The sequence below is a fragment of the Periplaneta americana genome, chromosome 5 (genome assembly GCF_040183065.1).
Source record: "Periplaneta americana isolate PAMFEO1 chromosome 5, P.americana_PAMFEO1_priV1, whole genome shotgun sequence".
In the NCBI taxonomy this organism is placed as follows: domain Eukaryota; kingdom Metazoa; phylum Arthropoda; class Insecta; order Blattodea; family Blattidae; genus Periplaneta; species Periplaneta americana.
In genome coordinates this window covers 45,791,228-45,805,227 of record NC_091121.1, presented here as the reverse complement: position 1 = coordinate 45,805,227, position 14,000 = coordinate 45,791,228, and the positions used below count along the sequence as shown (strand labels likewise).

The 14,000-nt window shown below is 36.5% G+C and overlaps 1 protein-coding gene across 2 annotated transcripts in view; it reads left to right on the top strand.

Moving 5' to 3' along the window:
- The window catches only part of dmpd (F-box protein dmpd), a 30,025-nt gene extending 16,801 nt beyond the window's left edge, over nt 1-13,224 (top strand). For both annotated transcript variants that reach the window (XM_069825573.1, XM_069825572.1), the window contains exons 5-6: nt 1,913-2,078; nt 9,209-13,224. In XM_069825573.1, the coding sequence (XP_069681674.1) occupies nt 1,913-2,078; nt 9,209-9,734 (692 nt within the window). In that variant the 3' untranslated portion in view covers nt 9,735-13,224. The remainder of the gene's footprint in view (nt 1-1,912; nt 2,079-9,208) is intronic.
- The last annotated feature ends 776 nt before the right edge of the window (nt 13,225-14,000 follow it).

The following is a 14,000-nucleotide window of genomic DNA, read 5'->3' as shown; positions in this document are numbered from 1 at the left end:
GTGTTCCAGATCTTCATCATGATTATTACACCACAGACAAGTAGGATTATCAGAAATGTGAAATCGGTTTAGGTACAATTGTGTGACAATGTGACCTGTTCTGGCTCTTATTAAAAATGTTTGAACATGTCTGGGCAAGTTTTTCTACATTTCCAGGTCATTTGCTTTCCTTTGTCAGAAGAGAGCCAATTGTTGATCCATAGGTTTATAAAATGAGACTTTACTGAAGCAAAAGCAGTGGATAGAGAGATCACTTGAAGTACTTATGGAAAAAAAATTTAAATAAAAATATTGTGCTTGTTCCTAAAGAATAAACCATGCCCCCAAATTGTGATAACTGTCCCATAATTTGTTCAGTTACATCATGATGTGTTACAAAATGTTTCACTTTTTCTAAAACGGTAATATAGTCTTTAAGGACACACGATTGAAGAAGGCAAACCAGGGCTGCTTCGAATTTCCACTAATTTCAAAGTGATCACATCTTAACAATTAACACTCATAGCCAGTCTAATTTTGAGCAAATTTGATTTAAAACGTATAAATGACATTTCATATTTCCTGGGGTTTAAAATACGATTGTATAAGTGTGAAAAAAAAGTATAAACGAAAAACATGTAACTGAAATAAATTAACATGGAAAGTATAGGTATTTTGCAGGACTTGAGAGAAAAACGTACCTCTAAGTGTGAAACATATAAAAGAAGTTTTACTGTATCGTTATTTGACATTCTGAAGATAATAAGTGAAAACAAAATATGTTCTCTCTTTATTCGCCAATAATGTGTTTTTCTCTGAACAGAGCACAAATAGGAAATATTCACCTTTATTATTCATTCAATAAGTGTATACCCATCTTAAGTGAATATTGGAGGAGGTTTCCATTTGATACGTTAAAATGTATGTTGTCATTTACTGCAACAGAAGCGCATGAAACATACTGTATTTATCCACATAATGGACGCACACCAATTTTTCGCGTTAAAATTTAAAAAAAATTCCCCATGTAATAGGCGCATCTCATTTTAAACAAAGATCATTTTAATAATATCGAAAGTCATAAGATTAGATGCTCAGCATATGTTTAAATTCAGGTTTTTAAACAACAATGCATGGTATCGTGAGGTAAGGCTAATGTTAATAATAACAATAAAATGTCTCGTCTTATTGTCGCTGTATTCATTGTTACAAGTTATCTGTTTATACAACTGCTGCTAACTATCGATCGTCTTAAGTGCGACGCAATTGATATATAAATTAGTCACCGCCCATATTTCATTACGAAATGTATAGATTATTTCAGCATTTGAGCTGGCACACTTTTTTTCCTCCTCTCATAAAGGACGCACCCTAGTTTTTTATTATAAAAATCGAAAGAAAAAAGTGCGTCTATTACACAGGTAAATACGGTAATTGACAACATTGAATTTATTTAATCTGTGTTTCTTTGTTTTAAAAACTCGTATACAAGTTGGTCCACCTACTAACTAATGTTAAGGATGAATGCACTGTTATGCATATGCCAGTAACAAGAAAAATAATTAATGGCATACAATTATTGTTGATAATGTTAAATCCTTATATTTAAATAATAGTAATTTGTATAAGTATTTTTTTTCAGGCCCATTCGTCTATTGGTTAGGACGTCAGGTTTTCATTCATCATAGTTTTGCAACCAGTCTATTAGAGTCCAGATCTAGACTGCTTGTGAAATTCCATTGTGATTTTTTCAAATGAAGATTTCATATTTTTCTCTTTATTTTTTTATTATTATTATTATTATTTTTTTTTACTCTTACGTATCTCCTTCATTTATTTAATTCTTGTTTCCCCCCTTCCCCATTGGTTTGTCTTTTGGCGTGATTTGTGGTTCATTTTTCGAAGTTCAAGCCATGTGTGTGTCTGTTCGCAGCCTCCTCCAATACTAAGACATATCTGTGCCTGGACTCGCCCCCCCACAACAGCATCAACAAGGGAGACGAGTCACCCAACATTGAAGAAAGAACTCCTGAGCCTCTGCCCCAGTCCAACATGGTGCTGCGTAAGCGCATCCGCAAGATTAAGCAGGGAATGAAGAGGTGAGTAGAGCATTGTTGCGGTTGTTACCAGTATGTTCAAGGGGAGAGGAAGGTTAAATATGGTGAAAATCAGTAAATTTTCTTTGAGATGTGAAAAATACATTTCTTAAAATCTAATGTCTGCGCATTTATGCCAAAGTTAGCTGCTGTGACGCCATTTTTTAAGCTTTGGTGCACAGTTTTTTTAAATGACACTAACATTTGATCGTAATTTCCCATAACTTTAACTTTCTCCTTCGTTCCATACAAAAAGTTATATATTTTCGGAAGTATTAATAGTACTGCCCGTGTCTCACGTCCTGAACCGAGAGTTCCCTAGTGCTTATAACCATGCCTCTTAGGTCTGCTCGGAACGTCACGGGAGGTGCAACGTGGCGGCACGGCAGCATATTACATGTTCTGAAAACATTATCCTACGCCATCGCAGAGATCTTTACTGGTTATAATACTGGATACTCTAATCGTGGTTACCACTATCGCTATTATCTCTGATGGCGATTTCCTAAAATGTAAGTACACACTACGCCACTCTTCGTTCAGTTTGGACAACTGCTGAATTACCATAGAGCAGCATTTCTCAAAGTATGTTCTGGGGTTCCGTGAACCTTATATGATTTTACTTGGTTATTTAACGACATTGTATCAACTACTAGGTTATTTTGCATCGATGGGATTGATGATAGCGAAATGATATTTGGCGAGATGAAGTCGGGGATTCGCCAAAGATTACCTGACATTCGCCTTACAGTTGGGGAAAACCTCGGGGAAAAAAACCAACCAGGTAATCAGCCCAAGCGGGAATCGGACCCGCGCGCGAGTGCAACTCTGGATCGATAGGCAAACGCCTTAGCTGACTGGACTCCTCCGGTGGCTATTTTATACTTAGTGGATATTATAAAAATACATAAATGTTACGGAAATATGAATAAAAAAATACATTAAACCACCGATAATAATAATAATAATAATAATAATAATAATAATAATAATAATCCAAGAATATACGTAATAATAATAATAATATGTTTAATGAACATCTAAAACGGAAAATACCCATAATATTTATCACTTTCATCACTGGATTCTCTGCGCATCTGTTCACTAAAACAAAATATCGAAAAGACAAAATGCAGAAGTACAATAGAAATGAGACAACTTTCCGCCATAAAACCAGATTGCAGGCTTAAAAAGCAAATACATTCGTCCCACTGAACAGAATTATTGAGATACTAGCTTTCACTTGTCTGTTAATTTAAACACTAATAAAATATTACAGAGATTCCTCAGTTACACTTTAGATTAAAAGGGGTTTCGCGGTGGAAAAAGTTTGAGAAACACTGCCATTGAGGAAAGAGTTTAAGGATGTGTACACGTGATAACCGTAATCGCGATTAGGTCTATAATGTCTTGTAGAGACTGTAGTCTACAACTGGTATTAGTGTTTAGTTACAGGAATTGATGGGGACATAATCTGTTTCGTGAGGGGACAGCCTATACATTCGCTTGTCAATGGCTGATCTTGCTCCATAGCTGACGAAAGGAATCCTGAAAAGGCCGATGTGTTGAACGTAGGGTAGTAGGCACATGCGGTATGCAGCTCCTCCTACCCCTTCCCTCTGCGTCTCGCCCTGCAAAGAAACAGCTCAGGAAGTGAGGCACGGGCAGTATGTGTATATTTGGAACATACATTCTTTAATCTATAGAGAAACTTTTCTCTGGCACAGAAATTTGTTAGTTTGTTCATTTGAAAAATATGCCTTCATATTTCTATAAAAGTACCTCTAAAATTAATTCTTAAAATGTTATTAGACCTACTTATTTCAAAATTTTGAAAGCCAATCTCAAAAATGTGCTTCAGACATTTTAAAGAACTTGTTTTTAGGAGCAAAGTGTTGGAGAAATTTTGAATTATTTTTTAAAATGGCTGAGATAAATTTGTTTTAGTGAATTACTGTATTCTTCCCCCTCACATGGAACTCTCTGCATCAAAATCCACAGTTAATTCCCGATTTACCACGAAAATCATCTGTAGCTGCATTTAGATTGGCAACAGGCCATGATTGTTTGGCCAAACACCTGCATAGAATTGGAATATATCAGTCCCCTAACTGTCCTTTGTGCAACTCAAACCAAGAAATGGATTTGGAACACCTCAAAATCTGTGCTCCAGTGGCTGGTCATGATAATATCTTTGAAAAATATTGGAGTGCAAGAGGTCAAATGACTTTATTGTCAAACTCCTGGCATTAGAAAACAAAAACAACATTTGAGTCCCAATTTTTTTCTTCAAAATCTAACTTCGAATTTAACTTGTTGAAGCAATAATATTTCTTACTTAGAAATGTTTTCAAAGAACCCGGAGGTTCATTTCCACTCTCCCATAAGTCCACCATCGGTCTTTATCCTGAGCAAGATTAAACCAGTCCTTAGCATCATATCCCACCTCCATCAAATCCATTTTAATATTATCCTCCCATCTACGTCTCGGTCCCATCAAAGGTGTTTTTCCCTCAGGTCTTCGAACTGACATTCTTTATGCATTTCTGGATTCACCTATACCTGGTACATGCTATACCCATCTCAAACTTCTGGATTAATGTTCCTAATTATGTTAGGTGAAGAATACAATGTATGCAGTTCTGCGTTTTGTAACTTTCTCCATTGAAACATATAATTATTCATTTTTATTAAGATACACAGCTCCAATACAAATATGCATTAGCATTTCTCATCACTACTTACCACTTTCATTTTCTCTAATAAGCACAAAAATCAGATAGTACATATGAGGCGCCCGAGATCAAAATGGGCTATGTCATAAAAAGTAAATTTCAAGAAAACAGCAAAAATTTCCTACATCTCATACAATGCTGGTACAAATGCGGGAATGCATCTAATTGATGAAGACGACTATAGTAAACATGCCTACCATGTTCATTCAAATCATAGTGTCCAAATATTTGTTTTGTAAGAAAATTAAATTTAAGATATCCCATTTTGATGCATTTATTTTGAAATTCGTTACTCTAATTTTATATTAATTGATATAATGATGCTTTTGAACATGATTTTTTTAAAATCAAGTTTTCAAATTAATTTAATTTTATTTATAATACCACTATTCACAAATTAGTTACAAAACAAGTACAAAATTGGAAGTCTTTTAGAATATTATTATCGTAATTGCAACGTATTACAGAAATCACAACAAAAACACTCTTCAAACATGTACACAAGTATCTTTATCAAGACAAAAGCATGTACCAAGGCCATCTGCGTCCTCTTCTCCATCTTCCTCGCTTTCTGGTACTTTCCCGGCCATGCGGATTTGCAGGTATATCTGCAAACGGGCATCTCCTTCCCAGGACAATCCAAAATGTTTCTGCAGCAATCCTTCTACGTCTCTGATTTTTAATGGATTGATACTTCCAACTTTCTTAGATACAGAGGGCATTGATGCCCCGCGGAAGCATTTCCCTCGTTTGCATAGTCCATTTGATAAATACTGATTGCTCTGAAAGCGAAAACATGCTTCTCCTTTGAATTGGACGACTGTTCCCATTCTACGGAGAAAAAGACGTTTAACTTCTGAGATCTTAAATGGAAGGGCACTGGTCGGTTTCATCATGTCTTTTGCAAATTCCTTCCACTCACGGATTGGACATTCTTCATTTCCAACCTTGATTATAGTTGCATGCTTCCCAATGATAGTATGATATTCTTCTGGCAACACAATCACCTCTTCCTTTTTTATTTGCTTCTCCACGTTTCCGAATACCCTATCACAAGGTAGAAAACTGTGTCCAACGACAGGGAATAGAACCTCCACAAATTTGAGGGATGATGGAGCTTCATTGTAGAACCACCAACAGATCATCGATATCATAATAGAATTTTTGTTTTGAGACCCGCATCCATCTGAGACTAGACGAATCTTCTCAATTCCAATCAGATCAGTAGATGTCAGTCTATGATGAATAATAGATGCAACTTCAGAACTTCCTTTAGGAGACTCATGTTCCATCCATGTGTAAGAAAATACATTATCTGGTGTCAACGTTTTGTCTTGTCTCTGCTCAACTACTGTTTCATTGTACATGTAATACTGCCTAGCATAATATGTTGCTTGATCAGGAAGACGTGGAAGCACCAAATTCTGCTGACAGTCAAAGATCAAAGTGAGAAGGCCTGGAGACATCTCATTCATGATTTCATAAAAGCTTTTCGCTCTTAACAGGTGAATACGTTGAGTAGTCATAGCCTGCAATCTTCTGTCTTGATTTCCAGATTTGATTATCTCTTTGTTTTGCAGACATGTTGAACAAACATCTTTTTGTGGCACACCGAAAGCGAGGTTGAATTTTCTAGTAAATATAGATTCGAAGAATCCGTATTTTACTCTTGGTAAGCCTTCTGTTGGGGCATATTTTTCATTATACAATCTCCAGCAGTTTCGGATCGATTTTAGCTCCTTTCCTACATACACTTTTTTGGAACCTTGGCGACTATAATGGGCTTCCCTGCCAGGCAGCATCTGTATAAACTTTGTCACAGACTCACGGCATAGTCTGAATTTACCTTCTTTTCTGTCTCCACCACGATTCTCTTTTCTGCATTTACCTGTTTCATGGTAAATCTTCAGAAGCCGACCAAGTCGTCCATTGCTGATATTTGGAATAATTGCCAGGAATAGTTTTTTACAAACTTGAATATTCTTCTTGCTTTCTGTCCTTATGAAAAACGAAGCAGAATAATTCTTTTTTCCTTTGTTTCCTTTCATGATGGGCTGTGTACTAACATGTTTCAAAATGAACTCATCTTGAGATTTGTTATCAGGTCTACTCAAGAACAGATTGCTGAAGTATGAAGCATCAGAAGGAGTGATCCTGAAACATTCTAGTTTTCTCTGTGCATGCTTGCAAGCAGGAAGTGTGACTGGCCTCCTCATACGAGAATATCTAGAAAATACACATTTTTCCCTTTACAGAAATTATTACTTTTATATTTCACGTTCTTTAACTTTATAGTATATTACATTATTATTATTATTATTATTATTATTATTATTATTATTATTATTATTACATAAATTTCAATGCATGTGTAGACTATACATTTCATAAACACGATATAATAAGACTAAGTTTTTAAATAATGCGCAATTTCACGTAATTTATTCGTACCTAACATTCTTTTCCTTCAGTCTTTTCCATTGTTGTGGATTTGCTTTCCTCTTCCTCCCCCCTTCAACAGGCTGTAGATGTCCAATAGTCGAGAAGCCTTCCATTGTCGCAATAAATGTAAAGCTGTTGTGTCCAACACCTAACCAAAAAATATAAAATAATATTTTACTAAAGATTCCATAAAGATAAAAGACGTAGTATTTTAGTAGCAATAATTCATAAAATGATGCCTATTACGTTAAATTACAACAAAATTTTATATAGCAGTACAGTCCTTACCTTATAAATTAGAACATAAATGAAGACGTATATTTACTGTGTAACTAAGATCTCAACCATGTTAGTTTTCTGAAAAATCTGGCGGCAAAACTAAAAAAACAAGCTTTGGCACACATAGACCATTATGTTTCATGTGCTCTGGAAATATAACGCAACACTATGAAATATGGCCCATTTTGTTCTGAAGAAAATAACGAATCACATATCCCATTTTGATTAATTCATTAATAATAACATAGCCCATTTTGATCTATGTACTGATTTTCTCCATGCATTTACTCGTCTAAAATAAACAACTTTGAAATTGAACTATTCACTGCTGAAAGCCTTCAACCCATACTTGCCAATGACGTCAATAACTCAATTTCCGAAAAAAGGTCACATAGCCCATTTTGATCTCGGGCCCCTCATATGGAGTAAAACAGTGTTAAAACAGATAGGGAAAGATCATTTGTTCCTGAGAACTAATTTGGTATTAGAATTTTTTGTTGTAGGCTACTTTATCCAAGGAATGAGCTGTTAAAATCTGCAGTTATATAGCTTCCTCCCTATATGTAGATGCAGTGGCGGCCGGTGAGACATTCTGGTGGTGGTGCCAAAAATGAAGAAAGTTGTACGCAAATTACCCTAGTGAAATTAATAATCGCAGTTCACGTTTGCATTATATTAAATAAAACACATTAATTAAACCAGCTATTTTACCAGGTGTACAATTAATAATGTATCTAGTAACAGTTACAATAACATTTCCGAAACTAATAAAGAAATTTACAGATACAGATAATCAAAACTTTCACAATATTGTTAGTCAAATACAAATAATTTTTATAACTAGTAAAATTACTGGCAAAAACACACGAGGTAAACAATGACATAGATAATAAACAAACACGTTTGCACTTTATTTAACAGGCCGATGAATCCAAGGCAGCGGCCTGAATAACACATGTTCATGTCCTGCACAGATCTCGTGTATCGTTAACAGAAGCATCAATACTATAGCAACATTGTTGCGATATTTAGTTGCCGCAAAATAAAACAAATATTACACAAAATTAACAAACAGTTTTACATAATATGAAAAAAATATTTATCTTTCTAAAAAGAACCATGACTATCTCTGCGTTCAATATAGCTAAATGGATAATAATTTACACATTTAAATCCAAGTTATGTGCATTAGTTTTGAATTGGCAACATTACATCAACATTTGGCGCGGAACTCTAACTCATAGACAAATAACGTCTCCAACAACCCTGCCATCTAGCGAAATTTCTGCATTACTGTGCTCTAGCGGTCGGAATATTAACTACTGAGTCAAATTGAATGCGGCTCAAAGTCTGACATAAGAAACGCATATAAACTAGAAGCAGTAGCCTTTTGTACAGTGTTATATGGACGCAGGTAGTGCCTCAGCGAAGTGCCTCCAACGTTCGGAAAAACGCTGCAAGAGTGCGTCCGGATATGTGCTCGCGCTCGTTCAAATGAAATATGAATAAAATGTATAACTATTACAACTGGTTTCTAGGATATTATTTTTGTTTCTTTCATTGGTGGTGCCATGGCACACTGGCACTACCCCAAAAGCCGCCCCTGTGTAGATGCTTATTGTGATGGCAGTGTGTAATCAGAAACCCAGTTCATCATTCATTCTCTGTACTGTGCAGATACAACAATCAACTGGCTCTGATGCGTCGTGACTTGCGCAACTGCAAGGGCAAGATTGCTGAGCAGCAGAAGCAGATCCTGGAGTATGCAAGTCGCCTGGATGAGAATGACAAGAAGAACGAGGAGACATCGCGCAAGTTCAGCACGCTGCTGCAGGAGCTGAACAAGTGCAAGACAGAGCTGCAGTACTGGCGCTCCAAGTCGCCTGCCAACCCGCCGATGTGTGTCACTTGCGGCAAGGTGGTGGCACCCACAGGCACCGAGGATCTGCAGGCGTTGGCCAACCAGGGCGTGATGCCCGAGGACCTGGAGGTCATGCCCATGGCAGGCACCAGCGGCGGTGACGTTTCTTGGCCCCAAGTGGAGGAGGAACAGGAGGTCGTCAAGAAGGAAGAGGAGAGCAAGCCTGTGGGCGTCGCTATGAAGCGGAAAGCTACCGACGAGGTATTTTGTAGCTTTAACTTGCAGGAGACTCGGAAACCTAGACGCATACACAAGAGTCGTAGCAAGCGTTCCAAGTTGTAAGCAGATCAAGTACCGAGAAGTAAGGAGTATTGCTGTTAGAATTGTTTTAACACAAGTAGTTCCTTTACGCGTGGGTCCACTGTGCAATTGGGGCCTGGCCAACTGACACATGGGTTCACTCTTAGTCGGGGACTTGGCTTCCATTTTCTACACCTTTCTGGCACTTTCAAAAATCTGTCAACAGTTGTGCGGCAATGTTTTGGGTGTCGGAGGTGATTTCTCATAGGATATTGTTGTTCAGATGTTCAAACTGGGCGTCTATTCATGTAATATTTCCTTCGTGAAAACACGTTTCTTCTTCACTGTCATCTCTAGTAGCTCTACCCTCTCCATTTGTCTAAATTTAGCTACTATTCTACGAGCTGTAGGATAACACTGGGTTCGATGTAACCCACAGTAACCAGGGACTTGATCATGAAATTTTCTTCGTACCTCACAACCTGATGTAGTAAATGTATAAGAACAAATAAACACTTTTTTCATAAAGTTCGAGTCAGCTTTAACAAACTATGGTACAAATGATTGCTAACACATTTCTGAATTGTCAGCTGAAACTTTGGCAGGAATGCCTAACAGATCAGTTGCAGTAAACGTGCTCCCGTTCATATGCAGGCATTTTACGTAAGCTCTATCCCAAGCATGCTGTCCCGCGCGTGAGGGAACGCTAAAATAATATTTTTGTTTGTCTCCTTTTCTGGTATGTTACTTACTTCTCTCACAAATTCCTAATGTAGCATGATGCAGTACCTAAAGCTCATTATTAACGTTTCCTTTGAAGATGATGGCCAGTGGAACGGGATTGTTCCCCGCCACCACCAGAGGCTGCGGACTCTCTATAGTTGTTACAGAGTAAAACGTAGGGAACTTTGTTTCATTTTATATAGTTAGAAATTTTGAAAATTTTTAATTTAAGAGAGTGTAGTGTGCAGAGAAATTTTTATCATCAGATTTGTGTAGTGAAAGGATTTCTCTATCAAATTTTAAAGCATGTATTATTGTTTGATGTAATGGCGAGCGGACGGCTGTTTCTGGTTGCGTTCCCACATGTATGTAACATAGACCTGCATCGATGTCTGTAAGTAATATTATGCCTTACAAATATTTGTAGCATTTTATGTTGTGAGGGCAATAGGAGTGACGTAGGAGAGGAGCAGCCGATTTGTTCGAGACAAATGGGAGCAGGCTGGACGTCAGTCCATGCGTGAGTTGCGGAGACAGTGGATAGAAGCAGCATAAAGTACAAAAAACCTGTTTGCTTTGAAACAAAACTTTTATCCTGAATCATATTTATTTTCATACTGTGCAGTGCCACTTGTAGTGGGGGATGCATTTATTTGGCATGAGAAACAATCGACCACCTTGAGAAAGGCTTCTTCTTTATGTTTCTAGATGTTATTATGAGACATAATGAGATTAATGATTGTAATAATAATGATAATAATATTAATAGTAATAATAATGAGGAGAAGATGAAGAAGAAGAAATAATGACTTGGCTTCGATAGGGCATTTTGATTTACATTAAGTTGTCATTTGTGTGCGTTGCGTGCTTGTAGATGTGTTACATCCTCACTCGGACACACTGTGATAGCGTCTCACCATGCTGTTCAGTCTGTAGTCACATCCGATGTCTGCCATTGATCTATCCCCACGCTATAATTTTCATTTCTAGTATGAATAGAGTTGCAGAGCAATATATTGGTGGGAAAGGACTTGTGTACTGTGTTGGAACTATGCTTTTTGTATTTTGTAATGGCTAAAATGAATTTAGTGATGCATGTATGTTCCTTCTGTCTTATTTGAAAGAAGATATATTAATACAAATTAAAAAAAAAAATAGTAAAAATATATTTGCTTGCGGTTACACTGTTCCACCTTTCAGCTAAACATTAATTGTTGCATAAAAGGAGTAACATGAAAAAGTGTAGGACAAGATTAGGGCAGAATTAAATACTGTAAAATCATTGCTGTGAGAAAATTTTGCACTTGTGCCGTCCTCTCACTATTGTCTCAGCTTCTATATTGTAGGTAGCACTGTCTCTTCCTCGTGTGGTTTAAGATAACTTAACTCAGGTTTAAACTAGTCACACTGTGATTGTTGCTACATTATTGGTCACAAATCGCATATTCACTTTGGAACTTTCACGTCACATCACAATGATAAACAAAAGAATATATACAGTATATTTTCTTTATGGAGACAGAATGAAGAAGCAAAGAAGAGTTTGTGTTAATTTAACATATTTATCATTATCGAATTGTGACCTAAGCTTAGATTATTATTTAGTTGATAAGGACGTCTCATTCACTTGCATTGTGAGAGTTTCGTTCTCTCACTGTTTTCATATTTTGTAGACATATCGTACACATATAGACATTGCTAGTGATGATGCAGTTCCGGTGAATGCGATTTTTTTTTTTGTATAATTATTAAAATGTAGGGTAAAATTTTATACTTGCAGTTTCAGAAAATTACACAAAGGAACTGCAAAACTGTGGAAATAATGCTGCCATTGCTAAAATTGACATACTAACAGTTGTAAAATTGGAAAAATTATGTAATGTGTGACAAATTCACTCTGTGATTGGTAAGCTGTGATAAATTCACTGGATTTATTACAGTGATGGTAGAAAGAATTCTCAGAATCAAAAATATTTGAAAAGTTGTGAAGAATATATTCTGAACAGTCGTGACAAGAGACTTTGTTTTGAGCTACGCAGTCGCGGTTCACTTGGTGGAGAGGTGTTGCTGCAAGTCCCTCCTCTGTAGCTTCAAATGTGTGCGGGGTGTGAGCAGACTGAACAGTGTCCACACGATTGTAACTGTAAGGTAGAGACCAATATACTTTCTAATAGAGGAAAATTTTCCCCCTTATCTTTAAATTTTTCAATGCATAAATATTTTATGTAAATGTTAAGGGTAAAGAAAGAGAAGGGACATGCTTATCTTCGAATGTAAGTTTTGTGAAGACAAATTAAAAAAAAAAAAAGAGGTGAAAAGAATTTTAAATTTAAAAATGAAGTTTTCAAATATATTAAGAGAGAAGACGCCTAATGATATACTAACGTGTGGAATAGTTTCATTCAAGACCAAAAACATACATACATATACATATATATATATATGAATATATATTGGATTAACTGTCTAGAAGTGACCTTGAAATATCTATTGTATTCATGTGATTTTATTCGTATTTTTACTCATGTTGACATGTTTTGAAAATAATTCCCCCTACCCTTAAGCCTATTTCAAAACAAAAGGTGCAATGTGAGAGCTTACTAATAATGCAGTTTTGTGTGCGTGTGTGCGTGCTTGTAAGAGAACACCACTGGATAATGATTCCCTATATTTTGAACTTTATTATTAGACAAAGAGCAAAGAATATGATTATGTCCAATGTGTGTGTGAATGTTTGTGTGTGTATGTGTGTGTGTGCATGGGTGTAACTGTATATATATCACCTCTCTAATAAATTGGATATAATATGCTTTGTACTTTTTTTTCTTTTCATCCTTCCCTAGACTTAACTGGGCTACAAGAATAGTTTTGGTCCTTAGCATCATGGTTTAAGGCATCATGCCTATACTAAAAGCCAGGTTATGAACCGACTAAACCAGAAGCAACGTTCTGTTGCTTTCTTTCTGAGCTCTATTGCCACATAGTGGCGCCAGATTCAAAGCATGTACAGCGTTTGTCACCGATATGTTTAAAATAACTACTGTCTATAGTTCTCGATAACACTATCAACAATATTAGTAATTAAAATTACTGTTTTTAAGAAAGCACTAGCTAATGACGCTGGTATGAAATGCGACTCGTAATGCACGTGGTACTGCAAATGAACTGGGAAGTTTGGCTACACTGTCTCCGTGATTCTGTTGCCAGATTTTCGTTAGCAGACGACATTTTCGCGTGAGGTCCAATGAAAAGCTCCGTTCTCCTTCCCCCCTCTAACCCACACTTTCCTCTCGCCCTGCCAACTACGTCCTGCATAGTCGGTTCATAACCTGGCTTTTAGTATAGACACGAGTTATCATGGAGGAAGGAATTTTCTCATAAAATTTGGCTCAGTGTCCACAGAATATCATGATGAATTTTCGAAGCTATGCTATATCTGTATTTTTTTTCTGAAGATGGAACATGACAATGGTGCAATAGGAAAAACAACTGAATATCACATAGCATGGGAGGTCTGTTCCTATGGTAACAACAGTTGAGTTGCCAAAGTTAGTTCCCATGTGGTTAGTGCTCAGTAGCTCTCTT